Here is a 16,919-nt window from a genome sequence, read left to right on the forward strand (position 1 = left end):
GCCAACTACATTATTAACTTCGTCGCAATCACAAATCCTTTTGAAACCCCCCACTGTGGTGCAGAGACATAATCTGCACTTCCACCCGTTCACATAGCAGAACAGCTCCAGTGGTAGCATTCGGGACAGAGAATTTTGTCCCCAGTTTGTAAATAAGGGTTGGGGTGAGTTTGTAGAGCGTTGCTAGACATGATGTTAAACCCATCCAATTGCAGTCACCGAGCCGTCGAAATCCCAGCGGCCCTTTTCTAGATGGGCGCGGGTGTGGTGTTTTTGAGGGAGGTTGGTAGGCATGGTGCTCCTCAGTCTTGTAACCAAACCATGTTGGTGCAAAGTGCTCCGGGAGGAATGCAATTGTAAGAAAGAGGGAGAGGAGGAAAACGATGAGACTATCAGGGAAGAACTTCATCTCGTCTTTGGTACCATAATGCCCACCAGGTCTAGGTACGAGAAAACCATAATATTAGAAAATAGTCGAAGAGTCGAAGGGAGATATACTTGTCTTCTGAGATAACGATTTTCAAACGCGGTGAAGACATCGTTCGCACACAGCGACTACTCACCGACGCAACGCCTTGGCTGCCTGAGATCGAAGCTAATGTAAACTGGGGTTCGCAGTGCTCATTTACCTCCTCTCTAGATGCAACCTTTGTCTGTATCATTCTCGCGAGCACATGCAGGCCGATGCGTCTCAGCGATAAGCAATCGCGACGAGCCACGTGTATGACTCTGCCCGATGCCAAACTTAACTGCATATTGCAGCCATGCAATAGCGGGTTGTGTAGGCGACTAGTATTTTTACAGAGATACTTCTTCACAATCTAGAGAAGCGAAGAAGGATATTGATTTCGGGATCAAACGCATATAAATGACTCGATTGCAGCCGCTGGTTAAAGAGTCGATCGAACGATGAGAATCAATTACAAAACACATATAATGAAATTCTGCCAGTTCACTTCTGGCAGCAACGGCTCTCATAATGCTGGCAAAGCCCGCTAGGGTAGTCGAATTCCCCATCACAATCATCGCAGATATAACGAACGCCGCCACTTTTCGAGCTTGAATCAGCTAAATGTTGGTTCAGTCCGCTCGGATAATCGAAATAATCCAAGCAGTATTGGCAAACGTAGTTTTGGAACCGCTGATGGTAAGCGACGTCGGTGTGGCCCCGAGATTCTTTTCGTAATGCCTCGACAGGATCAACGATGAAAATATCTTTTCTGGGCATACGAATGTCCGCGCCGGGTTTGCAGTAGCCAACCGCGCGCCTTCTCACGCCGACACTTATCAAGTGCATTAGTTCGTGCCCGGTGTATTCCGTGCAACCACCTCTTTCAATGTGGAGAAGAAGTCCTGCTGGGGACGCAAAACCTTCGTTGCAGGCGCAGGTATATTTCCTGCCAACATGAAACTCGGACCTTAGATGCTATATTCGGGCGGCCGGAATGTTAGTGGATTTGATCACAAGCTAGATGTTCTTAGTGTAGAAATGCCAATAATATCAACGTCGATAATATAAGACCTACCGCGGATAGGTTGGATGGTGCACTAAATGTCGTTTCACAATCGGAGCAGGCATTATGCTTGTCTCTTTCATGCTGGCGCAGGTGATTCTGGTTCTCGTAATCTTTGTCGCAGACAAAGCAGACATTGTGACGGGAGTTATTGTTGATATGGTCTTGATAAGCGCGGTTATGAGCAAAAGGGCGCTCACAGCGGTTGCAGTATGGGGCCATTATTGAGCTTAGAATCCGGCAGTTACACCAATGTTCCTGGCGTCCAAGCTAGGGGTGAGGGGATGTACGCGTAAGTAAGAACAAAAGAGGTACCACGCCTATATTAAAAGAGACTCCCGGCCATATGCTGCTCGGCATCTGCGTGGCCTTTCAAATTCGAGAACAGACTGCAGACGCACAATCTGCGAAGTTGATTATGAGAAATGCGAATGTTGGTTATGATGGATCAGCCGCGGTCCTGATTGAGGTGAGGCATCAACGCGATTGATGTTTGTTGCAATGTGTCGGATATCCCGTGATTTTGTCATTTTCGACCTTGATGTGTTGTTTTGGGCCAGTCGTCGACACAAAACTCGCTGCTCTGCATTGTATTCTCTGTAACAGAATAGCAGCAACTAGTATATCTTGATAACAGTATATGCTATATTAAGACGGAGTCTGGAGCATTAGATTATAAGTTGATGACCCTAGCATTGGCACAGTATTTTAAGCCCTCCAACGATGAAGCATGAAGAACCAATCAGACAGGCACAGATTCTAGCCGTGGGCCTCCTTTTAATACCAACAGTCGTCATCTAAATATTTAAATATCTGAGTGGATACTCAAGCTACCCACTACAAAGGCCTCGATTTTGTTTTGATAGCTTTGAAGGGCCTCGAAACACTCCTTTATTATTTTACTTACATAACATGCGCCGGTGGCTTAATGTATGTAGTACGGCACATTTCGCGGCAGGCAAGTGGATTGATTAGGACGAGGGGCTGGCTATGGCTGCAATAGAAAAGTTTACTCTGTAGAGAATATCTCGAATGGATCTCGATCGTCCCATTTTTGTATTCCTACCTCATCCACAGGCACATTGATAACTCTCCCGTTTCGATGAAAATTAAGCTGAATTAGCACCTTGGGGTCTGGGGATAATAGAAAAGAAAAACATGCAAGTACTTAAATACCTCGTAATCAAGCATACGAATCACGACTACTCTGTAATTAGCATGCACATCGATATCGGTTAACAGATCCATCGTCTCAAGTCCTTAGCATTCCACACTGGGCATGCATGTCCAATCCCTCGTTTAGAGCCAAGCCCTTTTTTTTGGTACCGGTTATTCAACAAAAACCATACTCTCAAACTGTGACACTATCGACAGGATGGACATGACTACCTCAGCAGCTCAACAGCATTCAATGTATTAAGGCCCTCGAACATTCCTTCTACCAAATACTCGCGTTCAATGGGCCGTCAAAAGTGGAGAGTATCGGGACATTTCGTCCAAACGCTGAAAAGCTCAACCACTTCTTTAAAATTCGAATCGAAACCCCGCTCTCAAAACCAAGAACACTACACCAGGACGCGTTGGAAGGACCTCCGATCTCGATCATAGCGCCTGCGCGAGAAAAAATTTCCCACACTTGAAACAGAGCCTTTCCCGGGTCTCATTTCTCATATGAACGACTCCTCAAGGCTGAATGATATGGATTCGCTATTCGCATTCGCGTTCCCGAACTTTTTTAACCTTTTATTCGGTTATGGATGGATACTATAGGTTGGCCAGATGCATTGCATACTTACTATGGCCCGTGTTCTCGTACAAAACAATGTTATTTTTAATAAGTGTAGTTGGTAGCAAAGAATCCATCCATAAGGTCATTTTTTGAGGTGCCTAGGTTGTTCGTGAGCTTATATAAGGAGACAGCAGTCGTACTGACGAATCTCGCTCCAGCCGTTCAACTTATTTCATAGCCATATTCTTCAAATTCCAGGTGAATAATAAGAAATTAGCAAATCCTCGAAAAGAGAACCTTCTACAGCTAGTTAGTCAAGATGGCAGAGTATGACACTCACCCAGTTCTTTATCGCGCCAAATGTTGTCTGCGGTTGGTGATATAATTAAGTGAACATAAACTTACCACTGCCATGCCGTAAGTAGCGTGGATAAGACTCAAATTAAATACCGGGAAAGTCTCAGGGACAAATCATCATAATTGCCCCCTCGAAGTCACAGAATGGACTCAATCGGATTTGTATCATCGCCAGTCCACTAAACCTCAAAGTAATTCGCGCTATCGAGAGGGAGGGAGGGACATCGATCCTAACGCAAATTTCAAAGAGCGTGCTCGCCCCTTAGCTGACGACTGTGGCTGGGATGTCACGCATGTTCGAAACACCCAGGCATTCGGCCCAGACGAGAACTTTAATACTCCCGTTGATACCACGAAGGGTATCAAGAGTCTCCAAGAAGTTAAAGAGGATATCATTGCTAGCTTTAAGTTAGTAGTGAGGGAAGGGCCGCCCTCTGGTGAGCCAATGAGCGGTATCAGATTCGACATTCTCGAAGTCACACTTGCCACAGACTCCACTGGAAGAGGAAGCAGTCAGTTGGTTATACCTACCCGTCGAGCTATATACGCTACACTCCACTTGGGCGGGCTGGTTTACTAGAGCCTGTAAATTTGGCGACTATACAAGTTCCAGAAACAGGCGTAGCGTATGTTTCTAGCGCTATTACTAAGAAAGGAGGGCATATGCGCATGTTTTCAGTGAGGAGCGGTCTGATGGAGCTTCATTACACACTGTTCAAGTTTATTTACCTGTCAGCCAATCTTCTGCTTTTGATGCTGATATTCAGGGCGCTCTCAAGGGTCAAGCATACGTGACATTTGTGCACGATCATTAGGAACCTATGCTTGGTGGTAGCACTCTCGACCCAGAAACCAAAGTCGGGAAGCTTGCTCTTGAACTTAGATTAAAAAATGGTGGGCGCATTAGGTCTGGCAAATTGAATGTAATAACACAGGCTAACATTAAGGCAGTACAGGTCTTCCAGCTAAAATACCACCACTTGACACCTACTACGATAAGCTCGAAGGATTTTCCCAGTCACTTTCTCTATCTAGCCAACGCAGCTAGCTCTTTATTAGTTGTCTTTAAGCATTGAAAACACACATTGTTCGAGAAACCGAAACCGTAGATACCCTCCGGTCCGCTTCCCGTGATAGCAAGTCTGGATGACTCTCTGATAACCATCATAGGTATTGATATTGAAGAACTTATAGAGGTCACTTGGCGCATTCTTTTGCGATACTCCTTGTTCCAGGACTTGTTATAATATTGATCATACCTAGTCGACTAGAACGGAGTTTCTGATGTGTTAATAAGGAAAACTCTAAGCCGTTCGTTCTTTATCCTGACTTCCGTATGACTAAACGAACATATATATAGACTTAGTCACGAGAGTAGTCCACAGATTTAATTACCGGGGTTAAGACAGTATGGAACTTTATGATGAGATTTGTCGAGAGTATACCAAGATATCCATTACCCGAGGTGCTAGTAAAAATTGCAATTGTCATATTAACATTTCCTATCCTTTCGCCGCTTCTCACATTGCTAAATAACGGTTATCCATCAAATCTTTCATTAAAACAACAGTGATTGTCTCTATCCCCATTTTCTGATGGGTCCAAGTTGTCATAAAGATATAAAGGTTTCTCGGATATCTGTTATACGAACGTTTATAGTCACAGGGATCGAGCGGACACGATGATCTTGAGTAAGAAAATGACCCGTATACAACATGCCAAAGAGTTCCTTCATCCCCTAAATGCTCAATATCTTCCAACATATCTTCATCGTTGTCCATTATTTTCACAGGGTGATATTGGTATGCGGGGAGTCTCCTATGGTCGTAGGTTATAGAGTGCGGTAGCACCCTACCTATCGCCAAGGTGTTCTCTTAAACCTCGAAATCTGGAGAATCCTGTTTCGTTTTCTATCCGTGCGAAAGAAAGCTCAATTATCGCCGCCGGGGCCCAGTAGTCTCCATAGGATCTTCGTTTCTCAAGAAGGCGGATAGTGAGGGGCTCAGGACTTGCGCGTCTCCTTACTTCTTCCTCCGCCTTCAATTTTTGAATCTCTGGGAGAGTCTTCATATTGCAGTTGGATTTGTTTCTGAATATCGTCAATATCGTAACCGCGACTTCGTGTAATCGATTTGGATTCGGTTGAATGTGTCGATTCCGGTGGATTATCCTTTCCGATGAGGTAAAGTGGTTGCATAACCTATTAGAATGTAAGGATTTTACGTTCGTTGGAGGCCCATAACCTATTCAGAGGTAAGAGACGATGTATTGGCTAAGTTCTATCTGGGCCCTCAAGTAACCCTATCCAGAACGCGATGGGGGGTACAACGCCTAATAGAGTTCACTATGAATGGATATTGCGATATGTATATATTGATCCTTCTATAAGAAATTTGAATGCGAACTCAGCGTTCATTCGGTATATCAGATAGCTCTTCACCCGATATTGATTTTCACTTGGGCCCTGGATGCGAGCGGCTAGTCGAACTATGTGAAATTTAGAGTCTAGGCGACGTCAACAAAATGGTTTTAAGTGGATATCAGTCACAGGCCAGTACCCAGATTTAGTCTCAAGGCCTATTAGTCTCGTATATTTAGTACTCAAGCCGCAACACTTTTGCTCCTGTAGTTTTCTCACATGTTCATACTCCCTAACTCTCTTGAGAGGATAGACTGCACCTTTCCACCTCCACCCACCATTAGCAACAAGTACAGCACAGAACTCTAGATCTCGATAAAAACCCCTTGCAACCAAGAAACCAACCATGGAAACTCTGGAAAGATACTTTCGAAACATCAATGATGCCTCCCAACAACTGCTATAGCCACTGAACAGAGCCTACAGGAGGGTCCTCCGGGATCGGGATTTACAACAACATCCCAAGTAGCCCTCAAATGGTCCCCCGGGACTCTGACTCCTGGGAGAGGCTATCCTATAACAGGTATGTCCACCTAACATTCTTGATGAGCTCATCCTCACATTCTCAATGCACTTTGAGTATCCGTGTTACAAAATCTAGCTTTTCCGTCCGTTGCTTTAGGAGATATCGAAATCGAAGGGTTCCCATCTCATTGGGACCCTTATAATTGCGATAATTTTGGACAGCCTGACAGCAATCTGTCAGTGCGTAGTTGGGTGCTATAGCGAATCACTCGAACAAACCGACAAAATTCTGTCTAATTTGCATGGGACCAAATTACAATACGACATTTGATCCTAGGGCTAGGTCTGCTAACTGAGGCTAAATATCATGTCGACAGAAACTGGAATGAAGAGGATGGGAAGGCCGTGGAGAAGAGGGAGAAAACCCAGTGGAGGGCGGGGCAAAATTTACGGCTCGATGGGCTTTCTCTCTGAAAAAACTAAAGTTTGAGTAACCAGGCGGAATTCTTTAGGTTTAACGGCCATATTATAGATAATTCGTATCATACTCGCTTTTTTATATTGCCTTGTATTCAAACTCGCGAAGCTCGTCTCTTTGTTCCCTACTTATCTCTCTTCTTTTTATACTTTTCACCGTCCTTTCCTTTGCTTAATACAATGTTAATTATCGTGGCTGGTTCGTGAAAGTGATTTTTTCCAGTTAGGACTAGTAAGTATAACTGTATGCTTATGTATATAAGCGTGCCGGTAGTAGCTGCTAACATTTGATTTAGCGACACTTGTTTTAACAGACTAAAAGTGTCCTTCAGATATTTTTCTTTATCCACAATTACCAATACCTATGAAGTATATACATTACTATCGTAGTGATGAGGCGTCGCTAAAAGTAGAAGTAAAACTTCGTCGTCGAATCTATGAACCGTATGTGAGTTGGAAGCATGATATTTCGAATATTTAGTCACATGGGTCTAGCTTCGCTTGCTAACAACTCGACTCCTGACCACTCCCAGCCACTCCCAAACCTTCATACATCTAATACATGTCTATAATGCTTATTTCAATTTCTTGAAACTCGGTTTCTGTTTGTAAACGTTTCCTGGTTACCGTTTTCGGCTCGTAATTTGATTTGCTGCTTTGTTTAAAACAGCCTCGGACGACTACCTAATTAATGTAGCTATTGTCTAGTTCGTAATTTTGTTCTGGGGCCAATCACGCCATCAATTTTTAAGCTCACCACAGTCTTCCTCTTCTTCAGCAACCAGCTGGGCCTTATCCCACTCTTCTTTCAAGCTTTCATGCTCTACAAGTTCGCCTGCGTATTCTACGGAATTTCCTTGACGACATAAGCCTAAATCAATGAATTGCACACCAGACGGCGAAATTGTAAAGTTATCGAGTTTAATATTTCTGTGGATAGCGCTAAACTTATGAAGAGCCTGAATAGCCCGCTTCACTTCTTTTTAGAAATTTCTGTCAATATTATCCTGACATGCCGGTTTCCCACAATCTTCCAGGATAAGAAACTTAAGTGTTTGCCATGTTGTCCCCGCTGCGTACAGTCTTGGGGCGTATCTTCCTTGAAGGGGCTTGAGGCGCTCATAACTGTTATTGGAAAGCTAGCACTGAGATATTTGAGGACGTTTTCGATAATGTGAGAGTCGAGGATTGGGGTAAAAAGATGGCTTAGGGGCGCTGTAGGGGTGTGGAAAAGACTTACGCTTCAATTTCGGCTTTGGCGGCTTCCAACTTGACAGGGTTTGTTATTTCGTATATTTTAAAGAAAGCCGTAGTTTGTATAGAAACTTCACTCCTCGCTGAGCCAAGACCTCCCCCGACATTACGGAAGCAATTCTTCTCGCGGGCTCTTTCAACTGTAGCTTCATGTTGCCCCAAGGAACTTCAATCTCGTCGTCCCAGGTGCCTTTGACGTCAAAATCATCTATCATAAATATGTGAATTCCGGCCGGGCACAACTATTCCTCTTTGACTACATGATGACAAACATAGACTAAAGCAGCCACGGCACTTTCAGTGCCTCTGTCTAAGAATCGGAACGGTGGTGATACCTGTAATTCTAAATCCCCCGAGCGACGAAACAAATACACAGTCTCGTAATTGCACAATACCCCAAACATCAAGTTGTTGAAAGCCATATAGCCGTAAAGTTGACTAATAGCTTTCGCAATTTTGCTTTCCGAATCATCTCTTGTTGCATTAAAATATGTTACTATATATGTCGGGTCGGGAGGGCCCACGGGGTTTTCCATTCCATGAGGAATTTTGCTTTCGGGTCGTCTGTTCCATCGCAGAGGAAGAAGACACGATCTGGATCGCCGATATTAGCAGCTGCCCAATGGTCGTCAAAGTCTCCTATTATGTCGAAACAGGCCTCCAAGATCATACAAGCTGGGTGTTCATAGACCTGGCATCCGAGTCGAACGACATTGCTCTCATTTCTGCACTTTGCCCGTCTTTTTATGAGGCGCGTTTCGAATTTACTCAAGGCATCGTCGAAAATGCCCGACTATAATTTTGGCTCTTAGTTAGTTCAGACATCCTGTTGAGCCATGGGATGTTGGAGGTGGCTCAACGCAAGGGAGGAGAGCTAGAACAATACGGCGTGCTTCGAAATCAAGATAAGGATCTAGAAGTTTTTTTTAACATCGTCTCCAACCCCAGGCCATTCCGTGAGGTCTACGAGGTATTTGTGTGGATGGGCGGGATTCGTCGTTTTCGTGGTCGAAAGTTTGGCAGTACGTATGAGCTCTGGAGTAGCGACTGCTTCGAAGAACGCGGACAACTTCATTGTAGACAAAACTAGCGCTCTTATCGTGCGAGAGAGCGCAATTTCTCGAGCGATTTTCGATAAAAACCGTGGGTTGGTAGATTGCGAAGTGATAGTGCAGGAGAAGTGGTTGGATGTTGGTGGGAAGGGTGGTGGAAGTGGATGGTGAGGCGAAGGGTATAAGACCAATTAAACCCAACACGAAAAGTACAGTACATGCATACAGGAATGCTAACTTTAATTTAACAACGTCTACTTGGCCTTGTCTCGTCGCCAGACTCGAGTTCCTCAACGGGCTGGGTTTCGTCCCTGGACAAAGTACCGGAAGGCTACGCCTAGCACCTCAACTTGACCATCGTATATATCTTGATAGAAGTGTTTAAAAAGGCCTTGATTTCTGATCTGCTCGTATGACTATATGAACTATGACTACATATATTAAAATTTATGAACTCTCTCAAGTAGTGATCTCCTTAAGCTACGTCAGCATCCTTTACATCTACTTCCAGCGTTTCAGTTAGCATACTTGCTTCTGCTGGGACGGTTGGAAGGCGAACTCCGGGAGCTTCCAAAAGATGAGCGAGAGAATGAGATCCGAATAAAGTTCACCATGGCAGGTTATGAGAGGCAAGCGGAACCCGGCGCTGATTCATCCGAGTTCTCCGATGATGACGATGGTTTTGAGGACTATCTGAAGCAACTTATTTGTCAAACTCGTGACCAAGGAACGGACACGAAAATAGAAGAAGAATATGACAAAGGGTATGAAGAATAAGAGAATGACTACCATGAGAATAGCGGACTTATACGGGAGTACTATGGAGATAGTGGGGAAGATGAAGATGGTGAGATGAAAATTGAAGACGTTCTTAAAAAAGAACAGCGTACCACCGTAGAGCCGGAAGATTATAGAAGGGGTATATACAAAGACAGCTAGATAAAGACCGAATCTGACTCTACCGGATTGGTAGGGATATCCGGTTCGGGGGCCGGGACCCTGGATACATCTCAGATAAATGCACATATAGAGAGCCTGCTTTCTCAAATTCAAATGAGTGAGATACCTTTAGACCCGGGATCAGGCCAGCTTATGGGGGACACGGTCACTAACAAAGAGGACCAGTTCACACCGGAAGCAGAAAACGATATAAATGTAAAAATTGGAAAGAAATAAGAAGACTTACTGCAACAGAGCTTGCAGTTAGGGTCTTGGGTTAGGATCTTGGGTTACCACCAAAGCTCGAAGAGGCGTCTGTTAACGGAAAACCAACATATAATTCCCGCGAATGAAGAAATGCAGACACCGACAAATACAACATTCGTGCGTATATAGATCTAGACTTGTAACCCGTACACCCTTGGAAGTTTGATAATTATTGGTTATGGGCGTCTGGCCTCGGCCTCGCTCCCTGAGACCAAGGGAAGACTAAAAGTTTCCAAAATACTCGGCCAGCCAACACAAAAACTGCCCGGAGAAATTAATACTTTTCAACGGCCTTGAATCCGTGGAAGCATATAATGATAGTAGGCACTGTATTGGTTAAGGGTTACTCTAGCTAGATCTAGCAGATGCTTACGCGATAACTCGCACCCAGGCGGCACTGACTGTTGAAATACTTGTACGTATTGTAGATGTAGAACTTGTCTTCCGAAGACTACCCTCGGTCATCGTTGGATTCTGACACTGACAAGTTTTCCGACAACACATATTTTCCAACATGCAACAGCAAAAATGTTTTCCCAAAACGTCAGGAGCTCCGCGCTTTTGAGGACAAAAACGTTCAGGAACTAAAAAGAAAGACTCATCTTATTGGAAAGGACGTTTCCGATACCGGGAATCGAACCCGGGGCTGTCCGGACCATCTTAAGGAAGAATTCCTTGTTGAAAGCGGACGATGTTAACCACTACACCATATCGGATGAGTGTCGATGGGTTTGTCGATATCAATTTGGCAATCCTAAGGCATCTTTCGAAATGGTGCCTTGATTTGACACAGAGTTAGCAACAAGATGTATTGTGCAAAACTAGCGCCGCTCGCAAAAGTGTTACAAGTCTGAGCGATATTGTTCGAGCGCGGGTGTAATGGGCACCAAAACAACGTCTTGTAGCTAAATGTCACAGTTTGACTAGCTGTTATGATACAGACAGGGTAGTCCCGTTAATTGGACGCTATGCATAGAAAATTACGCTATTGCATGTCTGTGGTCACGAGACTCTGAAGGGCACCATTGGTTCGAACTTTTGACAGTATGCAACAATCTAGTCTCATTGGTCAGAAGGATATATAATTAAATATTTACAGAGAAACGAAATAAAAGAGACATGAAGACTTGTTGAGTGCCAGTACGTCATCAACATCAAAGTCTAATGGATCTACAGACTTTAGGCCCTCTTAACCTTAACTCTCGTGCATCGTTCGTCGCTGACACTGCCATCGGCCCACCAGACGCTAGTATAGAAATTCTCTCCACCTTGTGGGTAGTTTGTTGGGCAGGCCCACCAATTGCTCAATCCATCCAATGTTAAATATCCATGGTAGTCTAGCTGAAAGTCGCTCCAAGTTGTCAATGGTTCTTCATTGGAAGTCTCCATTTCTTCAGGAGGTGGCACAGGAGCGCTAGGAGCAGCAGATGTTGGCGATGGTGGGAAGAACAAAGCCTTCATGTTGTTTCTGACATATTCTGTAGGTCCGAAAGCTTCATCATAACCGGCAGAAACAGGACCCTTTGGGCAAAGGAAGAACTTGCATTCTTCTGGCTTGGCTCCAGGGGTATAGATCAGTTTGCCGTGGGGAGGGAATCTTGGATCAACATTTGGGTCGTTATAGGTGATTTCAAAGTGGGGGTTTGGATCTTGCGATGTCGAGGTGATGGCGAGAATTTTGCCATTTACTGGGTTTACGGGGGCCGGGTGGATAGTGAGGTATTGTCCATGAAGCCTATATCACATAAGTTAGTTGATTGGCGTCTCTGGAAGAATTTTCGAACAACCAAAGGTACTCACTCAGTATCTGGGGCATCTAGTTGGAGAGAGAAAGGCCCAGCGTTAATGAATCCCGGGATCTGAGGAGTTGGGAGGGAGCTAACGGCAGCAGTGAGAGCGGCGAGGACAATTGAGTATTTCATTTTGAAAAATAATTACTAAGGATGCCGAAAATAATATGAAGGTCACACAACGGGCTTCAGAAATAGTTAGATGTAAGAGAATATTTTTAGCCTTCTGGGAATCCGTGTTTTTATCCTGGAATAGACTTCAAGAAGTTGACCTTAATCTCCAAAACCTATGAGAATGCGACGATCCGGCATGTTTATATTCCGCAAGTTCTTACCCCTCCTTCATCCGCATGCATGCAACCATTCTAACTTCTACACTAGTAGCGAGCTGCGAAGTTACACTGAAATCTACCATCTGTTTTCGGCGGTCCAGAATGCATGTCCAGACGGCCGAGTCTTGGAATCATTTACCCACGATATGGTCATGGGCATATCCCTGCATTGTTATCGACCCTGTTAGCGTATTGCTATGAAATATTCCAACAGGGCAACACCATGATGCACCATCCGGTTTGGGTAATTCGATATCTTGGCTCGAGGGATGGGAAGTTGGAAGTAGGCTGTAGAGCGCTGATCCCTGGCTGACAGCGGCCGCAAGGTAATCGATTAGTTTATTGGAGGAAGGTTCAGTTATCTATTCAGCGGCGAGGTTTGGGTCGATTAACTCATGTTGAGATATTGATTCACTTCGTGCTGAGAAAATGTTTCAATAGTTACCATTTCGATTGTGGAGCTGCAGGCCCCGCATGAACACTGGATTACCTCAAAAATTCACCAGCAATTTCAATCAGAGACTCGAGGCTCGGCAGCCAGCTTAGGTATCTGCGGGTTAGTAAAACTTTGTGGTTCAGAATTACGCTGAACGCTAACTGCAGACGCTAGTTCCTATTACCTATTCTCTATAATCATGTTGAACTTTGCCTCACACTTGCATCTGTCGATCAATCGCAAGAGTATTGAGCCCAGGCAGAGGCAATAGAACGGTCGAAGGTTCCACTAGGACCTAGAGTTAATCAAGGCAGCCTACTACAGCCTTCGGTGCTAATCTTTTGCTTGTGGGCGGCTCATGATAGCTAGTAGTCACCTACCACCCCTCGCCTACATGTCTTATCTCGGTAGGTAGGCGGCTTTCGAAATTAATTCCGACCCCCAATCCACTTCCCGGCTTTCTTGCAGTATTTGGATCCGGGCCGAGGAAGCAGCATGCATGCATGGCATCCGGCACACCTTCGACGCACTGCCCAGGTAAAATACAAACGCAGGAATTCAAATTAAACACCAGACATTATAACGCATACGTTGGGGCTTTTTGAGTCCGAATTGCGTTTCCGAACTAGGGCGACGATTGGTAGCCGGCAAGCACACAATAGGTCGGCAGCTTCCGCTCTGCACACACCTGCCGCTTTGTCTTGGGTTAAGATCGTGGCTGCCCCAAAGAGGAAGGCCTCAATGTCTTCGCCAACACAACTCCAAAAGCTTGGTTAGGTCTGGTAAGTGGCCACAAAACACATGCCTTTTTCTGACGGGCGTAGGCCGGCATGTGAATCCGCTTGTTTCGAACCGGTAATCAAATTGATCAGATAAAATTACATGGTGATGGCCAACGTTTGGATGAAAAACATACCGCCGGCAACCACATTGGCGACCGAAACTTCGAATTTGGCTGTTGAAACCCAAAAATTTGTTAATTTAAGAGCTCAGATCTAAAAAAAATTCTTCACAGTTATCGATTTGTATGCTACGAAATATATTACAGAATAAAATAGGATTCAACATCGACGAATTTGTGTACCGATGCATGCTAGGAGCTCAATAAGATCTAATCTGGTCTCAGATTTCAAGAAAATGGCTAGGCGGCCCGGCGGTTTTATACCCAAGCTAGTGATTGATGCCATTTAATATTTCCGAAGAATCAGTCAAGGATATTAGCTTGGTTAATGAACCAGGTTTTAAGGACGTCTTGATATCCCTCCTTCACCACTTACCTATTAGCCTAGTTCCGTCTCCTGCGTAAACCAGGAGTTTCAAAGGCACCTTCCCATGCCTAGCCCAAGCTGCAAGTTTATTAGCCTCGGCATATTCAAAAAGTTAAAATATGGTCTAGATTTTTTGATCTGTCGAATATGTGGCTACAGTTACATGGCCTTGCTCAATAAGCAATAAATCCGAGATCCCGATAGCGCGAGGTATTGACCCACTACCGCAGACGGAGTGGATGTGGTCTTCCTTGGTTTGTTTGCTCCTGGACCATAACTCTATAAGAGGCCGAACCCCCCCCGGGAACTGATAAAGTTCTAATGCAATGATACCAGTTTGAAATTATCCGTTTTTCCGGTAGTCGTATAAGGTTAACTGGCAGCATGGTATTTATCAAATTTATACATTTACAGATCAGAATATATTGTTTTCATTTTCAACGACACCGCCATAGTCAGGACTCCCTTCTGCTTCATCTCCATAATTTACACCAGTTTATATCTCAATAACTTTCACCCAATTCTTAAAGTCATCGGAATAACATGAGTCAGTTTCTCTCAAATAGGGCTCTCCAGCTTCAAACAAGTGCCACAATCGAGGCAAACTTGTTGCCGCCGGCCGCCTCCAGAAGTCACTCTGTACCTTTAGCAACTCCGTTTCATGACTGCTATAAATTATTTTCGAGGCCGCTTCTAGCTGCTTCAGTTGGAAACTGTACGAATCAACCGTAGGAGTAAGGATTTTCAAAACATGGACATTTGTAAACTGGAAGAAGGTCCGAGGATCGAGGCGATCCTATACCGGAATTCGCTTGCGTTTGTTCTCCATCACGAATGAACTTGGTCCGCTTTCGACAAAGTCGAACTCTCCACTAGTACCGGTTGCTTCATCGATCTTCACTAGTGACAGTATCAAGTGTTTAGGGCTTTTGGCAGCATAACAATGAATTTTGTGTTTGACAATAAATTCGTATAGTGCATGAAGGTTTTATTCCGGTCAAGTTATAATAGAAGTGCTGCCGTATAATGAGTCTGCTTCGAGGTTCTCTAGGATTTTGTGAGCATTGAGGACTACTAGAAGGCATGTGCTAGCAAATATTTTAACCCAGCTAATGGCGGATAAGGAGGCTATAAACGAGTCGAATTTGCGGACATGGAGAGCCTGCGAGGCGTTACTTAGTGAGGGGCTCGATTCTTCGAGTTCGTTTGGGCAAGCAGGTAGTGAGAGGGTTGCTGTAACTATTGCGAAAACATTGAATGTAAAGGCAATGGAATGGAACTTCATGCTGAATACGGATCTAAGATTGGTTGGCAAAGGCCAGTATGCACGTGTAAAAAGCAAGATATGGGTCCCATTCAGGAAATTTTGGTAAATATCTCGATTGAGAGGAGTCTATTTGGGTTCAAGGCCCCGCAATTTACCAGCGAAGGATTGAGAGAAAAAAAAATCCAGACTTACGACTGCGTAGGTCTGTATAACCGCGTCCACGAAACTTGCTCTTGCTCAACTGCTTTGTTACAAACAACCAATTCTAGTTTGTAGAAACCCGGCACAATACCCCATTCCTTCCACAACCATTCAGTTTTGGGACGTCTGACTCTCCAGGTCAAAAGCATCTTATCATATGTGTCCCCTGGCCTGACCCTCGATCTTTCTGCCACGCTATCGTAAAATTCTCCCACAGTAATCCCTGTTGGCTCCTGCTTGCCATTCATGTCCCTGAACTCAATCATTCTATTGTTTGTCGGATGAGGTACCAAGATGAGCTTCCTGACAGTGCTGCATGGAACAGGGATCACTTTGCAGACATGTCCTGGTCTGACAAGACGATCTAATCTTGGTGGCATCATGATGTTAAACTTGACATCTTGTAGGGTATGTGGGAGGGATGGTATCGTTAGAGGGTGATCGAGGTATGGCGCAACTCGCTTACAAACGCGAGGATCTGGCAGTTTGAATCCAAAAAAACCGACATCGTTGCCTAAGTACTCCGCAACTTCATAGATGGCCCTATGAATTCGGAAATTTACTGGTTTGAAGTTCGGTTCACGCTCACGATCATATGCAGATGGTGGCTGAGTTGTGATCGGGAGGTACAAGAGATCTGGGAGGTGAGTGATGGTATGCCAGCGCTTACAAACTTGTCGCAGATTGCCCCAGTATTTAAAGGGGAGTTGCGATATTATTTCGATCTCTAGTTCGACAGGGAAAACCGGCTTGAGGGTTGTAGGGAGAGCTATGTTCTCGTCGACAGGCTCAGTTATTTCCTCGACTGTGTTGAGGACTAGCCTGTTGAGGGCGGATGTTACGTCATGTTCGACTGACTCCATCGTGTGTGTTGTTGTTGTAGAATATAATGCTGCTGAGTAAGGAAAGGAACGTGCGTGGATCGTAGTTGCTTTCGAATGCAAGGCTTCGCAGGTTATTCAATGGCCACATGATGGCCGTGTCAGTAGTTGGATTGCATCCGTCAACGCATCCATCATAGATTCCGACATGCTCTAGTGTTCTAACTTTGCTATAGGCCAAAGCAACAGTGGAGTATCGGAGGTGCTTTCCTGGCATTGACGCTAGCGAACCATTGAGTGCCAAGACGATCTGGGCAACACACAAATTGCA

The 16,919-nt window shown here is 44.7% G+C and overlaps 3 protein-coding genes across 3 annotated transcripts; 1 reads left to right on the forward strand and 2 right to left on the reverse strand.

The window, feature by feature from the left end:
- Positions 1 to 9,879: 9,879 nt before the first annotated feature.
- DFL_000635 (uncharacterized protein) lies at positions 9,880 to 10,206 on the forward strand (the record flags this gene model as incomplete). Its single annotated transcript, XM_067635755.1, has 2 exons — positions 9,880 to 10,031; positions 10,098 to 10,206. 2 exons carry the CDS (start codon positions 9,880 to 9,882, stop codon positions 10,204 to 10,206), a joined length of 261 nt encoding a protein of 86 aa, XP_067495180.1.
- A 1,446-nt stretch (positions 10,207 to 11,652) lies between these two features.
- On the reverse strand, positions 11,653 to 12,395 carry DFL_000636 (uncharacterized protein; the record flags this gene model as incomplete). The annotated part of the gene is made up of 2 exons (XM_067635767.1): positions 11,653 to 12,208; positions 12,274 to 12,395. 2 exons carry the CDS (start codon positions 12,393 to 12,395, stop codon positions 11,653 to 11,655), a joined length of 678 nt encoding a protein of 225 aa, XP_067495181.1.
- Positions 12,396 to 15,754: 3,359 nt separating this feature from the next.
- DFL_000637 (uncharacterized protein) lies at positions 15,755 to 16,630 on the reverse strand (the record flags this gene model as incomplete). The annotated part of the gene is made up of 1 exon (XM_067635779.1): positions 15,755 to 16,630. The coding sequence occupies one exon, from the start codon at positions 16,628 to 16,630 to the stop codon at positions 15,755 to 15,757; it is 876 nt and encodes a 291-aa protein (XP_067495182.1).
- Positions 16,631 to 16,919: the final 289 nt, after the last annotated feature.

The sequence above is a fragment of the Arthrobotrys flagrans genome, assembly GCF_004000055.1.
Source record: "Arthrobotrys flagrans strain CBS H-5679 chromosome Unknown unitig_15, whole genome shotgun sequence".
Taxonomy (NCBI): Eukaryota; Fungi; Ascomycota; class Orbiliomycetes; order Orbiliales; family Orbiliaceae; genus Arthrobotrys; species Arthrobotrys flagrans.